General features: G+C 44.4%; 1 protein-coding gene across 4 annotated transcripts in view; it reads left to right on the top strand.

Annotated features, from left to right (window-relative positions):
• LOC118502922 overlaps positions 1-19,504 on the top strand; it is a 70,557-nt gene that overhangs the window by 38,029 nt on the left and 13,024 nt on the right. For all 4 annotated transcript variants that reach the window (XM_036035657.1, XM_036035658.1, XM_036035660.1 and 1 more), the window contains exon 3: positions 9,353-9,474. In XM_036035657.1, coding sequence (XP_035891550.1) covers positions 9,353-9,474 — 122 coding nt within the window. The remainder of the gene's footprint in view (positions 1-9,352; positions 9,475-19,504) is intronic.

The raw sequence follows: 19,504 nt of genomic DNA, 5'->3' as shown, positions 1-19,504 counted from the left end.
CACATGTGACATCACCGTTTTGCCTTGGCGGGATGCAAAATTACTTCACCGCGACATCGCAAGAATGTCATTTGGCTCTGATGTTGATGGCCGGGGGGAATGTTAATTTGGCGTCTGATTTGCGTTGTGCGAGTTGATGCGTAGCGTGCGAGAAAATTGAAGGGAACCGCATTGGTTCCAGAAAGGTACGTCTGGTACTGAGGGTTCGGTGGTGATTATTGGTATCAATCGGTAATTTGGTGCTTGCCGATCTGGGTCTCGAAAGTAAAATCGATTACGGGTAGGAAATGGAACGTATCGAAATCAGGCGCATGAAATTGCTAACCAAAGGTTTTATTGCTTCATCGCTTAGAAGTAATTGTTAAGCAACATAAAACATGCGCATTAGCTTGATGATCGATCAGCATTTTCCTAATCTCGTTTTCTCTTCCCGCTATCGAGGGAACTAGAATTTGAGCTTGTAATTTAGTTTCTCTTTTCTTTCTCGTACGGTAAACAGTCTAGCCTAACAATTTTGTCAACACGATCGTTTCTGGCAAGAAAGAGCTGCTGGAGATATATTATTTGTGACAAGTTGGGCAGCTTAATAACATCCTATAAAGCGGCCACGCCCCAACCCGTTCGGCAACATGAATGACAAACGATCGAAGTTTGGAAATTTGGGTCGGGTTTCTACATAAAAGGCCACATGATTGAGTACCATGCATTAGGCGTGTGGATTAGTGCAAGTATGAAACGGTTGCCGGTTTGATGTAAAATCTCTCGCACGATCACAGCATGGAAAATGTTTATCTCTTCGTCGAATCAAAACATAACAACATATTGCCTTGAAGATTTCAAACAACTGTAGCTGTCCCTCGGGTAGGATTTAGAGACGCAAGAGAAGAACTCCTCTCCCCTTGACGTGCGTGGAAGATGCGTTTCGGATGCGTTGATCGCCGATTCTGAACGCGTGCACCGTTGGCGTGGCGTTGGAACGGTGCAGTGTCTAAAAATAACCACACCAAAAGGCTTCGGTAGCAATCCGATCCGAGGACCGGTTGTCCGTGAAATGCACGCGTTTGCACTGATGATGACATGCGCAACGGATCCTGGGCCGAATGTGCTACATTTGGGCTATGCGGCGTGCGTGTGTGCGTACAATGCAAGGCTAAATTACCGTGACAGTGTACGTCGAGAGGAGCGGAAAATCTGATTAACTAAGGCATCAGGGATAGTGTCTCGCGGCGGCCTCCTTTTCCGTCCGGAATGTTACGGTATAGAGATGTCAGAGAGTTGCGAATGAACAAAAACGAATCTGCCTGAACCTGAAGATGGAAGATCGTGTGTGTGTGTGTGTCGTCCTACATGCCGTGCTATTTATGCCACGGGTAGGCGGCTTTTCTACACCGGTGTGTTTATTTACGCTTTTACAGTCGTTGCATGCAGTGGAGAGCGTATTTTTTTGTTTCGTTTAACTTGAAGTCTTCATCATGTCGGGTGGGTAAACGTGATGGAAAAATAAATCGTCGGGCCGTCGTGATGGATAGATGGATGGCTAAAGATGATGTTTTGTGTACCTTTTGAGAAGGAAAACGTTGAGTACTTAACGGTATGGAAGTGGTTGTTGTTAATACATTGTCTTTTTCTGGTCTTTGTCCTAGAAAGGCTGTCCGTTTAATGACTGCCGACGTTCAAAAGGATGTTTTTTTAAGTTTATTTCACTATTCTTAAATGTTTAAAGGTTTTCCATCTACTCTAATCTGTATTGCATATTTTGCTCAACATAATAAATTTAAAAAGGAGTTTAGATGAATTTACTATAAATATTCCTACCAGGTTGTGCGAAGCTAAATTCAAACTATAAATAAACTTAGTTGAAATCTTAATAATAATCGTTGATACTAAGACGCTAACCAATGACAACTGCAATCTTACCCTAAAGTTGGAGAAATTAAAAATTAAAAATTTAATTATCAAAACTCAAAATAATGTCCCTCGAAAGGATTCCATAATAAATGAAAAAGAAATCTATGCTACAACACTACGTGCTTGGCTGTGTTGCGTGCAGCTTCGACCGATCTGTTTGCGTTACAGTTTTCACCACAAAACTAGAGCAAAGTGAAAAGGGACACTGTGTGGCGTGGTCAAAACCCCACAAGAGAGCGACCGAAAGCGGCTCGAATATCATCCTCAAATCGTTCGCACACACAATCTGTGACACAGCTCGAAAGGCCGTGCCCTAGCGTGACCGGAAGGGATGGCCATATTGGCGTGACAAAATAAAAACACCCCCCTCCCTCTCCATTGGCGTGCTCACGTTGCATAAACTTACGCAATCGAGTCCACCACCAAGCAGGCACCACATTCTTGCCACATTCCCGCACTCATCCGGTGTTGCATGTGGGACGTGATCAATCACCTCCGGCCGGTGCGTAGAGAAAGCACCACCCGTGTGTTGGTGTTTTCCTTTCCGCAAACTCCTCACCGAATGCCGAGATACCCCAGCCGGGAAAGCGAATGAGAATGAGCAGGAAAATGCAACATCGCCATCGACACACTGACCCACTGGTGCTCACTTCGGTTCTCGGATTTTCTTGGTTGGTCGCTCTCTCTCTCGCCTTAAGCCGGCTTTGTGGATCTGTTCCAAAACAGCTTTGGGACTTTCCTGTAGTGGAGTGGATTACCAACGAGCGTTGGTAAGAAAAACATAAATTTCCTTCGCCGTTCCCCGAAAAGCGGGCGTGCATCGAGCATGGATAAAAATATACACAGCACCAGGCTAAACACGGCCGGGAAAATTGAGCGGAGAAAGAAAGAAAACCAACCCATCCAACTGGAACGAAATCGACGGAGGAAGATGGTTAAAATAAACGACATGCATATATATTTCCACCCGCCCATGATTTCGGGTTTGCTCGCTGGAACCCCGGTGGTGAGACAGAGCTAACTTGGCATAGTGTAAGTGTAACGAATCTGCACGAAATTCCAACGAGAGCTCCCACGCTTTCAGGCTTTCGTGGCAGGAAAAAAAAAAACTATAGCTCCTAAGACTTTGATGAGAAAAAAGGCATTAGTTAAGCCTCCCGAATCGGTGTAAAAAATCAAGTATCTGTGTGAAACAGCTGGTCTGTTTTGTGAGGGAGTGTTCTGTTGCTATGGCTAGGAGTTCTAGAAACGTGACAGCCCAGCTCGCACAAAGCAAAACCGCAAACGTCGCTTTCGGTTGGAAGATTGGAAGCCGAGAAATGACGAGAAACGAATCGTTTCTCTTGCTTCGATTACAATCGTTACATCATTAGCAGGTTTTTTTGATTGACGTTCTGTTGGAAGCGCACTGCCGATGGTTGGTTTTTGTGTGTGTGTGGCGCCACTCATCGTGGTCTCGTCCCGAGCGCATCCGATCGACGGTTTACGCGTTCCGCGCCCTTGAAGGTAATGCGTAACGGCGCCAGGCGGATTCCACCGATTAAACGTACCCGCGTCTCTAACCTGTCTAACCCATCCGGCTTACGGTCGCGACAATTACGCCCGCTAATCTGAAGGCGTCCGCAAAAGCGTCACTTGTTGCGAGGTGACCCACAAGCCCACGGATAGTCGGCCGGGCGTTCGGGTGGTCAACGAACGCCGCACACCCAGGGCGTCTGTGCGCGCGTCTTCGTTACGCACGAAGACGCTGCGATGGGCGTGAGCGACGGCACTCATGACCCCAATATTGTTGGGGTGCAACTGCAACAGTTGCTGTTTTGTGCGGGGTCGCATCGAAGCTATTGATTAGCATGAATTGCCGTTAGTATATTGGTGTTGGTGCAGAATGGTGGATCTTACAGGGTTTTTGAGGTGGATTAGAAATGTTGGAGGCAACTACATGAGCTCTGTACTGTCCGGACTGTTCAGGAATCCTCTTCACCTTGTAAGGTGTCAATGAGGAAGTCGTCCCAAAAACACTGTTATCGAACTGAGGACTCCTTCCTCAAAGCTTTTTGAATTTCGAATTGCTATCGAAGTTATTAAGATTTAAATACTAAAGGTTGTTGTAACATCTCTATCCGATAAGCTCCCTTACCTTTATTGCAACATATTCATTTCGCTGTGTTAACATCAACCGCCCAATAGTTTCATCACTTTATGATATTTTCTTGCCAGTCGTTAATGACTATATTGGCCATCCCAACCATAATCATTAACACTCCGCTAGAAGATATTATGGATGCATTAAAACTGTTTACATTAACAAAGTTCATGCCAATTGTGGTTTCGTAAGCTGCCAAGGGTGCCCCACAATCGACGCCACGTTCGTATCAGAGTGATTAGGAAGAAATCACTGTGTGCATCGCCGTTTTTGTTTTTCCCAAGATCGATGTTAATAGGGTAACCCGCTCATAAAAATCGATGTTGAAACAATAGCTGCTGCTTTTGCGTGGTAGAGTCAGTTTTTGTATGCCTCCACTCGAAGCGTCCTGCCTCATCCATCATTTCGTAAGCAATCGAATTAATTAGTGTGTGTGGTTGTGTGGAACGACCAAAGGGAATTATGAATGGAAATCGATCGAACGGCGGGGCACATCATCGTCCAACGGGGATGGGGAAAACAAGTTATGATTAAGTGATTGGAGGCCTCCATCCCAGCTTAGTTTTTCCTACGCGATCGACACCATTATCATTATTGCAGCATCACAACGCTCAACGCTAGTGTCTGATGATGGGATGGCTCAGGAACCTTCGCGACTTCGACAAGTGCATGTGTACATATCCGGCACGTGGCGCATGAATTAAGTGTGGCAAAAAAAAAAACAACCTGCCATTAAATTGACCTATTAGCTTTCCGTGTACCGTTCAAAAGTTCGATTGTTTCCTTCCTTCCTTCCTGCGCGAAATTGCATGCAAAATTGCCAACTTTTCCTGGGACTGTCCACACGATCACCACGCAGCACGACGCCCCATTATGCGACGACCAATTAGCGGTCCACTCGGAACCCGGCGTGCGTTCACTTTCGATTTTCGGGCAAATTTCGGCGTGCTGTCGACAACCTGTCGCATCCTTCTGCAGGGCCGGAAGGCGGAAATGTCCAAACAATCCGCCCTGTTCGGTTTAAACCAGTTTCAGGGTGGAAATGGACCTGCACCAAGTAACAGGCAACAGCTGTTTCGCGCGGTGTTAGGTTCGCGAAAACTTTGTACACCCCGAAAAAAGTGACATAAGTTGCGGTTGGTTGAGCCCACCCGAGCGAGCGGCCCATTCACCGAACCTCGGCAGGATGTTTGGTACTTTCTCTGTGTGAAGCTAGCACGAAGAAGAAAATGGACGGCCGTTGTTTTTTGTTTCGTGTTTTGATTAAAGAAAAATAAAATAATAAAACAAGATTCGGAAGGAACAATGTCACATTCGCGGCACGTAGAAAATTGAAAGTGACAACTGGAGTTTGGGGTGCAGGGATTTTGGGGCAATCAATCCAAACGTCGGTTGCTTTGGTTGCATATTTTATCTAACTGCCGGCTGGTGGATCTAAACGCTTTCTTTCGTTTGTTTGCAGTGCGGTTGCAAAATAGATAAATAGATTTAATCACAGATTTTACTCCCCGAAAAAACGCACTGCAAATTGATGTTACGTAGCGCCTTTTTTTTTGGTTGGGAAATTGTTACTATTGTTACATTTCCTTTAGTAAAAGGAAAACCTTTTTTCTCCACGCTAAAGCCGCTGGTGAGTGCTCTCGTCTGTTAAGTTTGATTTATATTGTTTTAACTATTATTAATCGAATTCCAAGCGATGGGAACCCGAACTATCTCTCGCCATTGGAAGTGTGGGCCCAAGAGACAATTGCGGGGAGAAAGACCTTGCGTGTCGCAGAATTAATCGCTACTTTACTCACCATTCCTCTATCTATAGCTGGAAGCGGAAGTCGATTAGCGCTACCCCGTGGTCGGAAATTGGGATTGAAAAAGGTTCCCGAAGCGCGCTCCACACCTTGCTCGCAATGGCACTGCAATGTTTGCCCTTCAACGGCACATCGCCACTGTGCGTGCGTATCATCTTCACAACACACCGGGCTGCTTTGATTGATTGGTCGGTCCGGACCGGATCGGTTTTCGCTTCCGGTTTTTGGGTAACTGTCATCGATGGTGGATTTTTTTTCTTCTAACTCACTTTTACCCAAGATCGCGAAGCGACTTTCCGTTTGGCCGTGTGCGGAAATTGTTGTTTACCGGTCGTCGGGTTGGTCGATGGGAAACGCCTATTTTCCTCCTCGAGGTGTTGAACGTGTAACGGAGGATGTCGTTAGTAATGTTGTGTAAACGATCGCGGACCATTAGTGTATAAATTAGGTTAGGATTGTGGTTTAATTATAGATATTTGATGTGTGCGTTGTGATAAGGATTGTAATTACCTTTTTGCAAGAGAGTACGTACCGAGAACACCGAGGCCAACATACTGACAATGATGCATCGTACTCATTGCAGAGGCGCTTAAGAAACGCTTAGGATCAATTTATTATTTAGTTATTTGTCTTAAGGGTAGTACATTTATTTGAATAACATTATTCATATGTAAATTTTTGTGTAATTAAAAATCTATCGTGGAAAAAAGGCGTGATACGGCGCAGGCAGCAGCTAGCGCTAGGGGTTCATGAACCTCCGAATAATTTTTCCGAACCCCACGGAGATGGGAGGCTTAATTTTCCTTTCTAGGCAACCGTGAACGGGTGCGCGCGCGCCCACACGAGAAGATTCACGGCCACTTGCTGGCCAACTCTCGCCCAATTTCAATCAAGACAATCAACCAGCCCCGTGAAGTGATGTGCAGCGGGAAAACACAATTCCGTGAGAGAGTGGAGAGATGTTATCGGAAAAATAGACTCCCGCCACTTCGCACCACCGATCTCCACCGGTCATACCTCAGAAACCCCAAAACCCACCCAAAGGCCTTTCTTCGCGTTATTTTCATCACTGTGGCGTGGCGCATAAATTATGCACCACCCAAAAGCTTTCTTTTTAAACGGCTAGAGCCCCCAGTCGAATCGCCCCGTTCGCGCGCCTACTCAGTTTGCTCTGGGGGCGAGGGGTGGCCCACCTGTCATGATCAAGATCGGATCGGTGACCATTTACCGAAACCGAATGCGTGAAATATAACGTCGTAATGGCTGCTGCCTGCCCGACAGGATTATTGGGCGGGTGGAAAAATGCGCCGTTTCCAAACGCGAATGCCTCTCCGCTAGTCTGGGCAATTATTTATGTGACAGCTCGGCTAAAGATTAATTCACAATATGTAATTCGCAACCAACCAGCGCCCGGGATGATGTCGCACCATTTCGCGAATCACTACCATTGCTCACCACATTAACGAGGAGCATTTAAATTCACGCTTCAAAGGGATACAAAATTATGGGTCGAGCGTCGGAAATGGGAGCTGCTGTTAAGATAAGGCGCACGGGGCGTTCGAGCGGTCTCGCCTCCCACTTCGCGGCCGCTTGTAAGCGAGCCAATTAGTGCACGACTCACCTTGATCGTTCAACTTCACGCGCTCTATCGTGGGCAGCCTCCAGAAGTCAACAATTTCCGAGCGAATTTATGGTTGCACTTTCTTATCATCGCCGCACGTGCTCTGTTGGAGGGTACGCGCATGTGTTTGTGGTGTCCGCAGATGATGGTTGGCCGGGTGTCACGTTGGGCGGGTGGCACATGCTCCACTCTTGCTACCACCTGAACATCTATCTTATCGAGTGGGCCGCATCATCAAAAGGCTGACGGCGATGCTCGGCGAGCGTCTTGGTGATGAGCGCAGATTGGATGACTTTCTCTCTAAGACCACCAACGGGCTCATCCTTACGAGGTGATCAATTAGCTTCTTTCTTGCGCTCTCGTGACTTGACGATCGGTTAACGCAATTGTTTTGCATACTACTATCGTTTGTAACGGATCTGCATATGTAATGGATAGCGACAAAGATCGTTTGATGCAGAGTGGTTAATTTCGCTATGTCAAACATTGACGTTGGATGTGTCCTACGAATTTGCGCCGTGGCTGTTGTAAGCAAAGATGAATGTTTATGATACGGTCGTTAGCGCTTGACAAACGAATATTTAATTGTTGTGCTTTTTTATAAAGACAATGAGAGTGAATTCAATTGTCTTTGCTCTAATGAGCTTGCAGTTAAGCACGGTGTCTGCGTGCCTGAAGGTAACGGCGTCAGAAATCAATATAAAGCGATCATGGACCTCTCTATGGGTAAATCTCTGCAGACGAATGAGGCCCGCCACTTTCAATGCCGCCACGGTTTTGTTGACAGATTTATCTCACAATTGAAAGCGTTTCATATCCCTGCGGGTGGCGGGAACCCATATTCTTTTCTATCTTTACAATCAGGCAGACGAAGTCATATCTAGAGGAATGCCATCTCTCGGACATATTTTTCTATCTTGAATGGATCAAGGTTTTTTTTGACTATACAAGGACTTGGGGTATAACTTATATTTTTAGTAATTTCAAATCTGAACCTCAATTTGAATTCTCCTCTTCAGCTCTTGTGATCTACCACATCTTCTCAAGATTAATTGCTGCAAAGCTTACTTATGTTTGCCAATCTTTACTCATATCTAAAGGAATGTCGTCTCTTGAACATCTTTTTCTATCTCGAACGTTTGAAGGTTTATAGGGAAAAATCTAGAACATTGCTCGTATCAGTTTTCATTTCAGTTTGCCAATAAATCGAATCAATTATTGCGGTTCCACTCGAGTCGGATAAGATAAGAAATGGAAACAACTGCCTTTCATCTAATATCAAGGTACTTCAAAAGGACGAAGGTGCTGTTGAGAGTTTAAAAAATGCTCTAAGTTTGCTATTGCTATGTAGCAACGGCTTTAAGAGGCAGTCTCTTTATATTATCAATCCTTTAAAAAAATGTATACTTTAATTCTCCAGCTAAGTGTTCTTATAGAGCTAGCAGGTAATTTTTTGTTGAGGTCTTAAAATGCTCCAACCGCAGCACGCACAAACAACCTCTAATTTATGAGACCGCTACTGACGTCATTCAGATAACGTTAGATTATAAGCGCTGCAAATGCTTATTATGCAGCAATGTTTGTGTGTGTGTGTGTGTGTTTTTTGTTGTTGCTTGGACATCCCCCAAAATGGCTCGTCTAGCCGAACGTTATCAGGTAATGTGAAGTAATTTCCTACGGAGAACGTCTTGGTCACGTTGGTATAATTACCAGCTGTGGTAGTTATTGTTTTGCCCGGTAAGCCTCAATCTTCAAGTGATGTACAATGACTATGCATGTACGCGAAACTTCTTACCGTTCAAGTTTCCTGCACGAACAGCAAAAAACTCCCCCATACGCTAATTACCTTAATATGTTTGTTCTGCTCTTTTCCAGGTGACACATCGGACTACCGGTGATGTAATGGTGCTGAAGATGAATCAACGGCGTGCCAACCGACCAAACATGTTGCGTGAAGTTCAGTTGCTGAACAAACTGTCGCATCCAAACATTCTGAGGTAAGTGATAGGGTGGACAACCACACCGGTTGATATTCATTCATCGAAGCGCGCACTTCCATTCATCCTGTTCTGAAACATTAAGTTTGCCACTACACCACCTGGCTGGCAGTCTAGTCAACGTCGTCTGGCCAACCTGTGGGAAGATATTGAGCGGCAACGGGTGTGCAGTGTAATTGATTTAAAAAGCCATTTCTCATTCCTTCGATCCAACCCGGTTGACTGAGTTGAGAAGGGTCAAAGCAATTTCCCTAACCTTCACAGTCCTCGTTCAGTTTTACCGTCTAGGGTCTGTGGCCCGCCATCTTCGACGATTCTGACGAAGCTGCTAAGGGTACGTTCTAGGCAAGGAAATGTGCCAGGAATTGGTTTCTGTTTACTATCCCGGCTGTTACCGCGGCTTGAGGAAATGGATGGACGCTGATACGAACTTCCGGTGGGGGTTTGCTCACTTTTTTTCATTCAATCCGATTCTGGCTGGAAAAGAGGCTCGTCTGTACGATGTCGCGCCGTGGGAGCAAACATCGTATGGGTGAGGGTAAAAATTGCACGTTAACACGAACGCGCACAGAAATGCATTTCCTTCTCCATCGTCTAGACTAGCAGGGGGTTTGTTCGTCTGTGTTTACAAGACTGAAGACCAGACCCTTTCCATCGGTTGTCTGGCGCTGGTTGTTGGGGATTGGCCCATTAGCCGTTAGGGCGGTGGTACTGCTTGCATTCCACAAATCGTTCCGAGCACTTATGACGGAACGGAATGTTGTGATTGACGGTGTAATGGTGTTTTCATTGAGAACAAACCACTCTTCGCAGATGAAAAAAATCAATATTCACAGCGAAAGTAAAGCGAAAGTGTGTTTTAAGTTGGTGTGATCTTGACCCACCTGTAGGCTTTTTGCTAGGGTTTAATTGAATTGCCGTACGCAGGATTGGCTATCCAGCTGGTATAATCAAATCGCGATCAAACCCAACCTAATCCTGATCGAATCCCAATCGAACCTCAATGGAATCCCAATCAAATCCCAATGAAATCCCAATCCAACCTAATTAAATTCCAATCGAATCCCAAACGGATTCGGATCGGATTAGTATAAGATTCGACCCGGTTTTAGTTCGAATTCAGATCAAATTTGGATATGATCCCTTTCGAATCCGAATCAGATTCGAATCTGTCATTAAAATCCAATCCGATTCGAATCTTTCTTGGGATTGGATCTTCGAATTTTCCGAGACACGAATCTTCCAATCCTACTTTTCAGGTGGTAGTGCCGAGGAAATCATTAGACAATGGTCCGGGATATTTAATATTAGGAGCAAATAGTATTTTTATTCAGAACGAATATCTGATACTCTATTAAAATTTTCCTCTTAAGCTCTTATGAACTACCACATCTTCTCAAGATCAATTTGTTACTGCCACTTGAAACCAATCTCCAGAAAGCTGGATTGGAAGATCACCCCCAACACACACACAAGCTCCTAGCCCCAAAAAAAGAGAAACTAAATCACACATTTCGGTGCATGGACCCAACCACCCAGCCAAAAGAGGCTGTAGTTTGCTCTGTTTCGCCTTTATCTTAAGGAAAGATTTATTATGTGCAGGTTTTCGAGCAGCTCGAGCACACACACACTCATACGAGCGAGCACACAAAAGCATCCATTTTCACAGCACAGCATGGGATGGAAAACGCAACGATCACTCAGGCCCGTTCCCTGGCATTGGGAAGGGTACACACAGCAAAGTTCAAGGGTCGGTGGCCCTTTACGATGCGGAAAAGATGCCCAACGGTTAACGATGGCGAAAAAGTCGGGAAGGAAAACTGGTAGTGGACTAACGTTTGCAGCAAGTCGTTCGTTGGTTTGCGTTGGGAAGCAACCACGGTAGACAATTCTCTGGTGCCGCGTTGAGGGCGAAGATTTTCCCGGCCGATATGTAAATGGTCGCAATGTGTGTGTGGATTAAAAGCAGTATTATGCTTTTTAGTGTTTAAAAGGTTTGAAGCACTTTCTTTCTTGTTTGAAATAATTTTTAATGGATTTTTTTAATTCAACTATAGGAGTCTTAAAATCCATTTCTATTGTAATAATTTCCTGGGGATAGTTTTAGAAAAAAATCTGCCCCAGAGCAACTTTTGAACGCTTCCGTTGTCCCTTGCGCATAAACTATTCAGCCACACACATATTCGGAGTGTTTCCCCCGTGTTGGATTGCGCTGTTTTTTTTCTTTCTTTCTTTCTACTATTTCGAGCATAGCTCTGGCCTTGATAGTTCATTCTGTTATGCTCGCGCGCGGTTCGTGAGTTTGTTGTTATTTGCGGTAATTTATTCATCTTCGTAAAGCCCCTAAGCCGGAAATGGTAGCCGTACGGGCATCGGATGCAGAGCAGTTTCTCCCCCGTGTGCGAATGTTTGTTCCCGACGACTCCAGCGCCGTTCAACATTGTTTTATTTATTTAATTGCAATCTTTAATATGGACTGCCGGGATGGGTACTCTCTTGCTCCACCCTCCGGAATTGCTGAGTTGGAGTTTAAACAAACTGTGATGTAGGTGCGAAGGGTTGCGCACGATGATCGTCTCGCTTTTGCTTTTGTTTGCGTCCAGGGGCTTTTGCACATCGACTCTTTTTGTGCCGCAAAGTACGATCAACAGCAGAGTTTTTGAGGCTTGGTTAGGCTTTTCTCTTAGTGGCTTTTTTATTTGTGTGTTCCTGTTGTTATATTCCTTTTTTTACTCTCTGTGTTTTGCCTTCTCACACATACAATTGCTCCCGAATCGGTAAAATTTTTTACCATCGATTGCAAACCTTGGTACGCCACAAAAGGATGGAGAAATTCATCTCTCTTGCTCTCCAAGAAGAAGAGAAACGAAAACCCTTGTTCAGTTTGCAACCAGCGTAATGAAATCAAAACAAATGAAATCATATGAAAGGTAGCCAACACCAACAAAAAAAAAAAAAAAAAGCAGAAACGGCCAAGTTGTAATGAAAAACCTGAAAACACCTTTATACAACACGTCTACGCACACAAGCGCACCCAACAGCCTTGGCAGTGGAGACGCCTGATGAACGGCGAGAGAGCGTTCGCGCCTCGGTGGATGCCACCCCGATCTTCGACGGCGGGTGTGCGTTGGGATCAGCATTGGGAGGAAATTAACGAAACGAGAGTGAAAGCCCCGGCCAACGCACTGTGTGATTCGCGCCCGGCTTCTTCATTCACTTCTTCGCTTCTTCTTCTGCCTGTTTGCTCTTCACTGCACTGCTGATCGTTGTCTCCAAAGAGTTTGGATTTGGTTTTTTTGCTTCCTCTTCTTCTGCAATGTATGTTTTATGTCCGTTCGAGTGTTCTCTGTTTGTTTGGCGTCGGTAAGATCTATCTTGTTGCAAATCAAACATTGTTTTTACCTTCATTTCCATCACTTTCGTGTTTTCGCTCTAGTTTTTATGGTAGAGTTTTAATTTTTTTTAAAAGTTTTCTTTGGATGAGTCTTGTCTTCTGTTATTAGTTCAATGTACACTACTATTTTATTTGATCTTTATTTTCTCTTTTTTCTTTGTTTTTTTTTTTTTGTTTTCGTTTTTTTTCTTCAGCTAGATTATCTTGCTGGAAATCAAACCTTGTTTTTACGTTCATTTGCATCACTTTCGTGTTTCCAATTTATTTCTTCTGATTATTTTGAGCGTATTGTTTTTTTATGTTTTCTATTAAATGAGTTATTTTTTATTGTTATTTCAATTTGGTCCTATTTTATTGAAATTTACATGCGTTCAATTTACACATTTACTTTTTTTATTTTATCTTTTTTTGTTTTTGCTATATACTCTTATTTGCTTTTTTCATTTAATTTTCTTCGCCATGGTTTGCTTATCGCAAATCAAACATTGCATTAAATTCTAAAATATTTTTTATATGAACAGAGCGTTATTTTAATTTCAATGTACACTACTTTAAATTTTTTTCTTTTTTTCCTTCTTATTTTCGTATTTTTTGTTATAAATTTGTTTTTGTTTTAATGTTATTTTTACTTTTGCAGAAAGGCTTGGCCGTATTGCTTAGCTTCTTCTTAAATTTCTCCAAAGTTTTAAATAAATTTCTTACCCAACTTTCCCTGTAACACCGAGCACATATTCGCTTACCCGCGTTTTCACAGCACATCCTACGGCTGTCACGATCATTGACAGTTTGTTTAACACCGTCTGCACTTGATCGTCGTCATCGAGCATGCAAACTTGCGGCTACTTGCACTGCTTGTTTTAGCAGCAGATGCATACAGAAAACGTTAAATGTCCGATTAACATAAGCAGCTCGGGAAAAACTGGCAAACGTGCTGCGATGTCGAGTGCGAGGTGCGTAAATGATCACGTTTTACATTTGGCTTGGCGTGCAACCGCCGAGGCTGTGTTTTGTTATTTTTACGCTGCTCGCATCGTTCGATTATGGGGTCCGGGGTGGTATGCACTTGATGAAGCGCCCGTTTGCGCATAAATCGTGGGTGAGAGAGTCTCGTTTTCGCACGAGCAAAGGGGAGGAAAACTACAGCACGCTCGTCGATGCTATGCTGCTGCTGCCTTACTGTAACTGTAAGGTAAGTCAATGTTGCCACCAACTAGCACCAACTAGTTGGGGTGCATATCGAGCGATCGGTTGGTGGTGGTTGAGATTTTCACGGCGTCAGGTCTTTGAACTTGCTGAAGGTTACGGTGAACGCGAAAAGGGTTCGGTTGCAGTCAGCGTCGAGAACTGCAACGGAACGCTTGGCACATCCACCAACGCTAATGATCTAGAAGAAAGTTTCTCTTCTATTTTGGGCTTTTTGTTGGTACGAATGCTGGTAAATTGTTAATAAAATTCACATGAAAAATTAGTTAATAAATATTTGTTTTTAAACAACAAAAAGGAATCTACCATTACGCTTCGTTACGCTGAAGGACGTCCTTCAGTCGCATCCAACGTGGATTGGTTTAGTGAATGTTTTTAAACAACAGTTTGAAATCATTTTTCTCCAACTGTCATCAGCTTACAATTCGGTAAACCGGCAGATGTTGGTATCAATTATTCAGCAGTTAAATCTTCACCATTTAGGCATGTCCAACTGAACAAGATGGAACGCTTCAGGAACGACCTTTTAAATTTTGTGATCGTTATTTTTGTTTTGTTTCTTCGGCTTCGTCACACGCTTTTTATTATTACGTCCGCTTAGCATGCAAACAACTCACATTGAATCATCATCTCGCGACCGTTAAGAAGGTTTACCCCCGAATTGTTTTTTTTTTACATATGCTTTTCGCCATTTTTTCGCTAGACGTTGTTATTGCTTTCAGCGTTAAAATCGGATTGGTTTGACGGCTTGGCTGTTTTTTTTTTCTTTCAAATTCATTTCCTCCCCTCAAGTGTTTGGCTACATATTTTGTTTTGCGGTATGAACTTCTTTTCTCGCTGCCGTAAATATATCGTGGGCGTCTGCTCTTTGGGCCTTTCTATTTTTAGGCAGAACAACCTGTGTGCTATTTTTGGGGAGAAGTTTTGCATGAAGAATGTGAATAATTCGGTTAGCATTTTTTTTTTTGCGTGCGCACGAACTCGAAGTCTCTTTGACCCTATAATTTGGCGCTCGTATCATTATAGTAATGAGATGGCGAAGGCTATGTTTGTCCTAACATGTTTGTTGCTTCAATTTGCCTAATTAGATACACGTATACACACGGGCACCATCGATTGGATCGCTCTTATCTCGCGTGTGTTTACAGATAAAATACGCCTGCGATGAGATCATAGACCGACCAAATTGTTCCTTACATTGTTATGTTTGCGCTGAGCGATCGCGCGTGTGCCCAGCCACGCATTTTCACCCAGCCAGCCAGCTCAATAATTCATTACTGCTTTGATCGGATGGTTAAACTTTCGCTTTTTCGGGGAGGGAGGGCCATTTTATTGCCCCCATAGTGTTAAAACTTGTTATTTTGGGTGGATGTGAATGCATAATACAACATTTATCCGTACCTTTCCAGTCGGCTCTCACAAAGCGAGAGGAGGTTTTAAAATTTGTTTGCCGAATATTTGAAAAAGATAAACGGTTGGCTTGATATGAGAAAACGCTCCCTATCAGGGGGCAGTAAATAATTAACCGAAAACCCTTCCAAATATTGTGTCTGTACTTTCGCTTTTTTTTTGCGCGGGGCCATGTTTTGGGGCAGTTTGTTTGTGCTTCCGGAAATGCATACCGGCACCGGTGCATGTGTAGCAGCAAACGATGCAATCAACAACGAAAATATGCTACGATGGGCATAACGATCCTCCGTACTGGTCAGTAAAGGTAGCAGTAATAGTGTCCATTGCATAAGACAGATTCAAGCCGCAACACAGCGCGCAATGTCGTCTTTTTTTGCATCTGGCCAATCCGTTTCCTTGTGCACGCCGTCAGCTGGTGGCTTTTATTTTGCCAACCCAATCATGTCGGGCTATTGCCGTGTTTGGCTGTAAAAATGTGTCCAACCAGAGTTAAGATTCAAGAAACGGAAGGTAGAGAGAACGCAAAAAGGGAAACAACAATCTGCGGCCAACATTGCCATCCGTCGGCCAGTCGTCGTGATGTCTCACGGAAGCGGATAGAGTACGGAACCGGTACTTGGTTCAATCGTCCCCCTTTGATCGTTCCCAGTCGGTCAAGTGTGATACACACAACCGTATCACCGCAGTCAGGCAATTGTCCCGGAGATGTACATGCTCCGTCAACTACTCTCTTTGCGACATAAAGTCTCAGGAATTGCTCCATTTATGTCTTGCTGCTGTAAGATATCCATGCTGTCGCCCTCTCTGCCAGTCGAATAATACCCGAAACACATTGAAAGTGAAATTTCGATTTGGGAAAGCTGGTTTGATGTGTTGTGTTGTTTGCCGATACAAACCGATATTGAATCGAGCCGGGTGAAATGACCCGAAATGGTTGTGTATGTTTTGCAAATTCGCAACACGTTTAACGGATTTGCATTCACTCGTGGGTGGGGGGGGGGGGGGGTGCAGCAGCAACAACATGAGGCCTATACCGGTATGCGCGAGAAGGCACGTGCGTATAGGTAAAGTGAAACATAAAATTTAAATCAACCAACACAAGTGTGGCTTTATGGGTTTGTACCGCTTTAGAAAAATTGTTTATCTAAATTGGTTAAAGTTGGCAGGTTCGTGCGAGTTGATCATCGACAGTTTATTGCCCAGTTTAGATGCTGCCACACTGCTGCAAACAAACATGGAGTAGAGTCGCTCGTTGACACTTGCCCGTGTTTACTTGCTTTAATCGCACACTTGGGTAAATAATTTACCTCTTCACGCATAGACAACCAGCATCTCTCTCTCTCTCTCCCCGATCGTGCGCTGCTGTGGAAGTCATGGATCAAGTGTATGGCAACGGTTTTTGCGCAAGCACCGAGGAGTTAATAACACGGCCCAATATGGGTACAGGCTCAAGATCGTTCAGAGCTCATGATCGACCTCAATTTGTCGAACGGTGGTGAGATGGGGTGCGAATCTGAAGAAAGGTCACCACGGCGGAGTATGGAACGCAGTGTTGGAGACGTTCTGTGCTAATTGAATTCCGTCCCAATGTCTGGAGTAAGGTGTCCGCCATAAGAAGCAGTGATACATTGGAATTCTTAATCTTCTCACTTCACCACTTTTTCTGGCGCCAGGTTTGTCGGCATGAATGGAAAAATCTGATATCACAAAATGAGACCTAAAAAAACGGAATCGCTTAGCGAAGTGTACGTAAGAAGCGGCTTTAGACGATCGTAAAACTAACCCAAATAACTGGCACCATAAATGACGCGCCAAAGAAGAGGCGTCCAATTACGTGATGTGTCTAACGCACACCGCAATCAGCTTGAGAAGAATTTCAAACTCCAATTCAAGACCACATCAATCGATTTCGAGATCGAGAGTTAGTCCGCAAGTCGCTCACGAGGGACCTGCTGCTCTGCCATAAATCATTAGCTGATAGCTTTTCATCGAGAATGATGGGAAAATTACGGCTCGCCAGCAATCAACATACTGATCGGGGACCGATTGGACAATCGGGTGGAATCAGCACGATGTCCCTGAGGCATCAATGGGACAGACAACGTTCCCCTTCGAAACGGAACCGGTACTTTCTTGCCGCACCGTCTCACGAGAGCTTCACCGGCCACGTCTAACGGTTCCTTCCGCTTTCACGAAGCTGCGGAAGGAAAGTGGGCGATCGAGTTGATTAGGTGCGCACTTTGTTGCGCTTTGCTCCTTGCCAGAGATTAGGCTGGGTTGACAGACGGTGCATAGTCGCCAGCCCATGTCACGTGCCTAATTTTCGGCCTAACGGGTAATATTTTCTCCGCAGGCCGGTAGACATCCAGATACTAACTCGTACAGCTATGCTTGACGAGGAATGATGAGCTTTATGGTTAGCTGATGCGATCGTTCCCTTGCTTCCAGGCAGGGGTACTAATAATCGCCTTAGGGCCGGTTCCTCGACTAACGAGATTATAACATTCAATTCAGCCTTCAATGACCGAGACATTCCGCGGTTTGGTATGTCCCGGGCGTTTCTCCGAGCTGTGCAAAACGTGATTGTGTAACGGGGGTTTTTGGGTACGATTGTGCGATCGATCGTGAAGTTGCAGCAAGCGTTGATGTATGGACCCGATTCTCACAGTGCGATAAAGCAACCAGGTCTATCGGTTTGTTCATCGATACATTTATGAAGAAGCTGTGAATGGGTTTTCAAATTAAAGTACTAATTTCGAACTTCTTCTGTTTGCAAAGAAAAAAAAAGCTCGTGAAGAAGAAATAATCAACCCCGGCACCTTGTGTTCCACCTTCCCAATCTCAATCAATACGAAATAGCAATATGGTTGGATGGAGCCGAGCCGCGCCACATTTGGTAGGAAAAATGGAGCGATAAACAAGCATCATTTGAATATTGGGGGGGGGGGGGCTGAAAAATCTCCGCTCCACCTTAAAGGGCGCCGGGTAGGCCGTGCTCTGTTCGAGCGGAACGTCTCTGAGATGGAATTGAGCCGGGCCGGGCCAGGAAATCCGATGTGGATTGCTGAGCACAATTGGGTTGGGTCGGGTTTTGGTGGTGGATTAAAGGGTATTATTTAAAACAATAAAAGGGTGGAGGAGATTAGTTCGGGCGGCCTGTCGGTCGGTCGGTCGGTCGGTCGGCGGTAAATGCAATTCCAGGCGTACCAAATCGGGTACGAATAAATAAGTGGAGCATCGCATTGCATTTATTTGCTTTCGAAGGCGCGTGGTGAAGCTGTGGGGAGTTTTTTTGGATACAAGATTGTATTGGTTAATTTTTAATATTTTTTAAAATATTTTGAGGTTTCATGTTTTGAGGATTCTTTTAAAACTTTTTTTTGTTTGTTCAGCATTTGAAAATATTCATAACAACACAATTTTTCTTGCATTATTCAACCGCTTTTCTCTGAAGCATCCATGTTGTCTTTCGGAAAATTTGTATTACAATTGAGACATAAGCTGATTACGATGTCTTAAACAGGCAGCTCTAAGACACATTGAAAGCAAATCTGGGCAGTGACTCGGTAGTCTGTCTCTTTTACTTTGGCTCAAGAACCTCGAGAGGTCTCGGCCTGCGATTTGAGGCTTCCTATAACCTGATTTTACCCGTAGCTGGCTAGTCACAGTCCTGCGTGCGGTTTGGCGGTCTTGATAAGATTTGATCTCAGAAGCTGACGTGTGAAGACCCTCACCGCTCACGCTTCTGCCACCGAGGCAAGCTAATTTGCCCCATTATAATCTAATTCCTTGTGATTGTTAGGGCTCGAGGGCCTCGAACTCCATAAGGGGCCTCTGTCTCCGGTACAGTTAACAGATACCACGTGTTAGGTGCCTCCAATTTCCATGTTGTTCAGGGCATCCAAGGGACTTAATTCGCCATTTCTTCTTAGTGAGGGATGTTAACCATTAAACGGCTGGTGTTATGTATTGGGAGCACGAAATTAAAACTTAAAATTAAATAAGACGGATATTATCAGCTCT

Source organism: Anopheles stephensi, chromosome 2 (genome assembly GCF_013141755.1).
Source record: "Anopheles stephensi strain Indian chromosome 2, UCI_ANSTEP_V1.0, whole genome shotgun sequence".
Lineage (NCBI taxonomy): Eukaryota > Metazoa > Arthropoda > Insecta > Diptera > Culicidae > Anopheles > Anopheles stephensi.
Note: the sequence above shows the minus strand (reverse complement) of the source record. Positions and strands in the feature narration are given on the sequence as shown.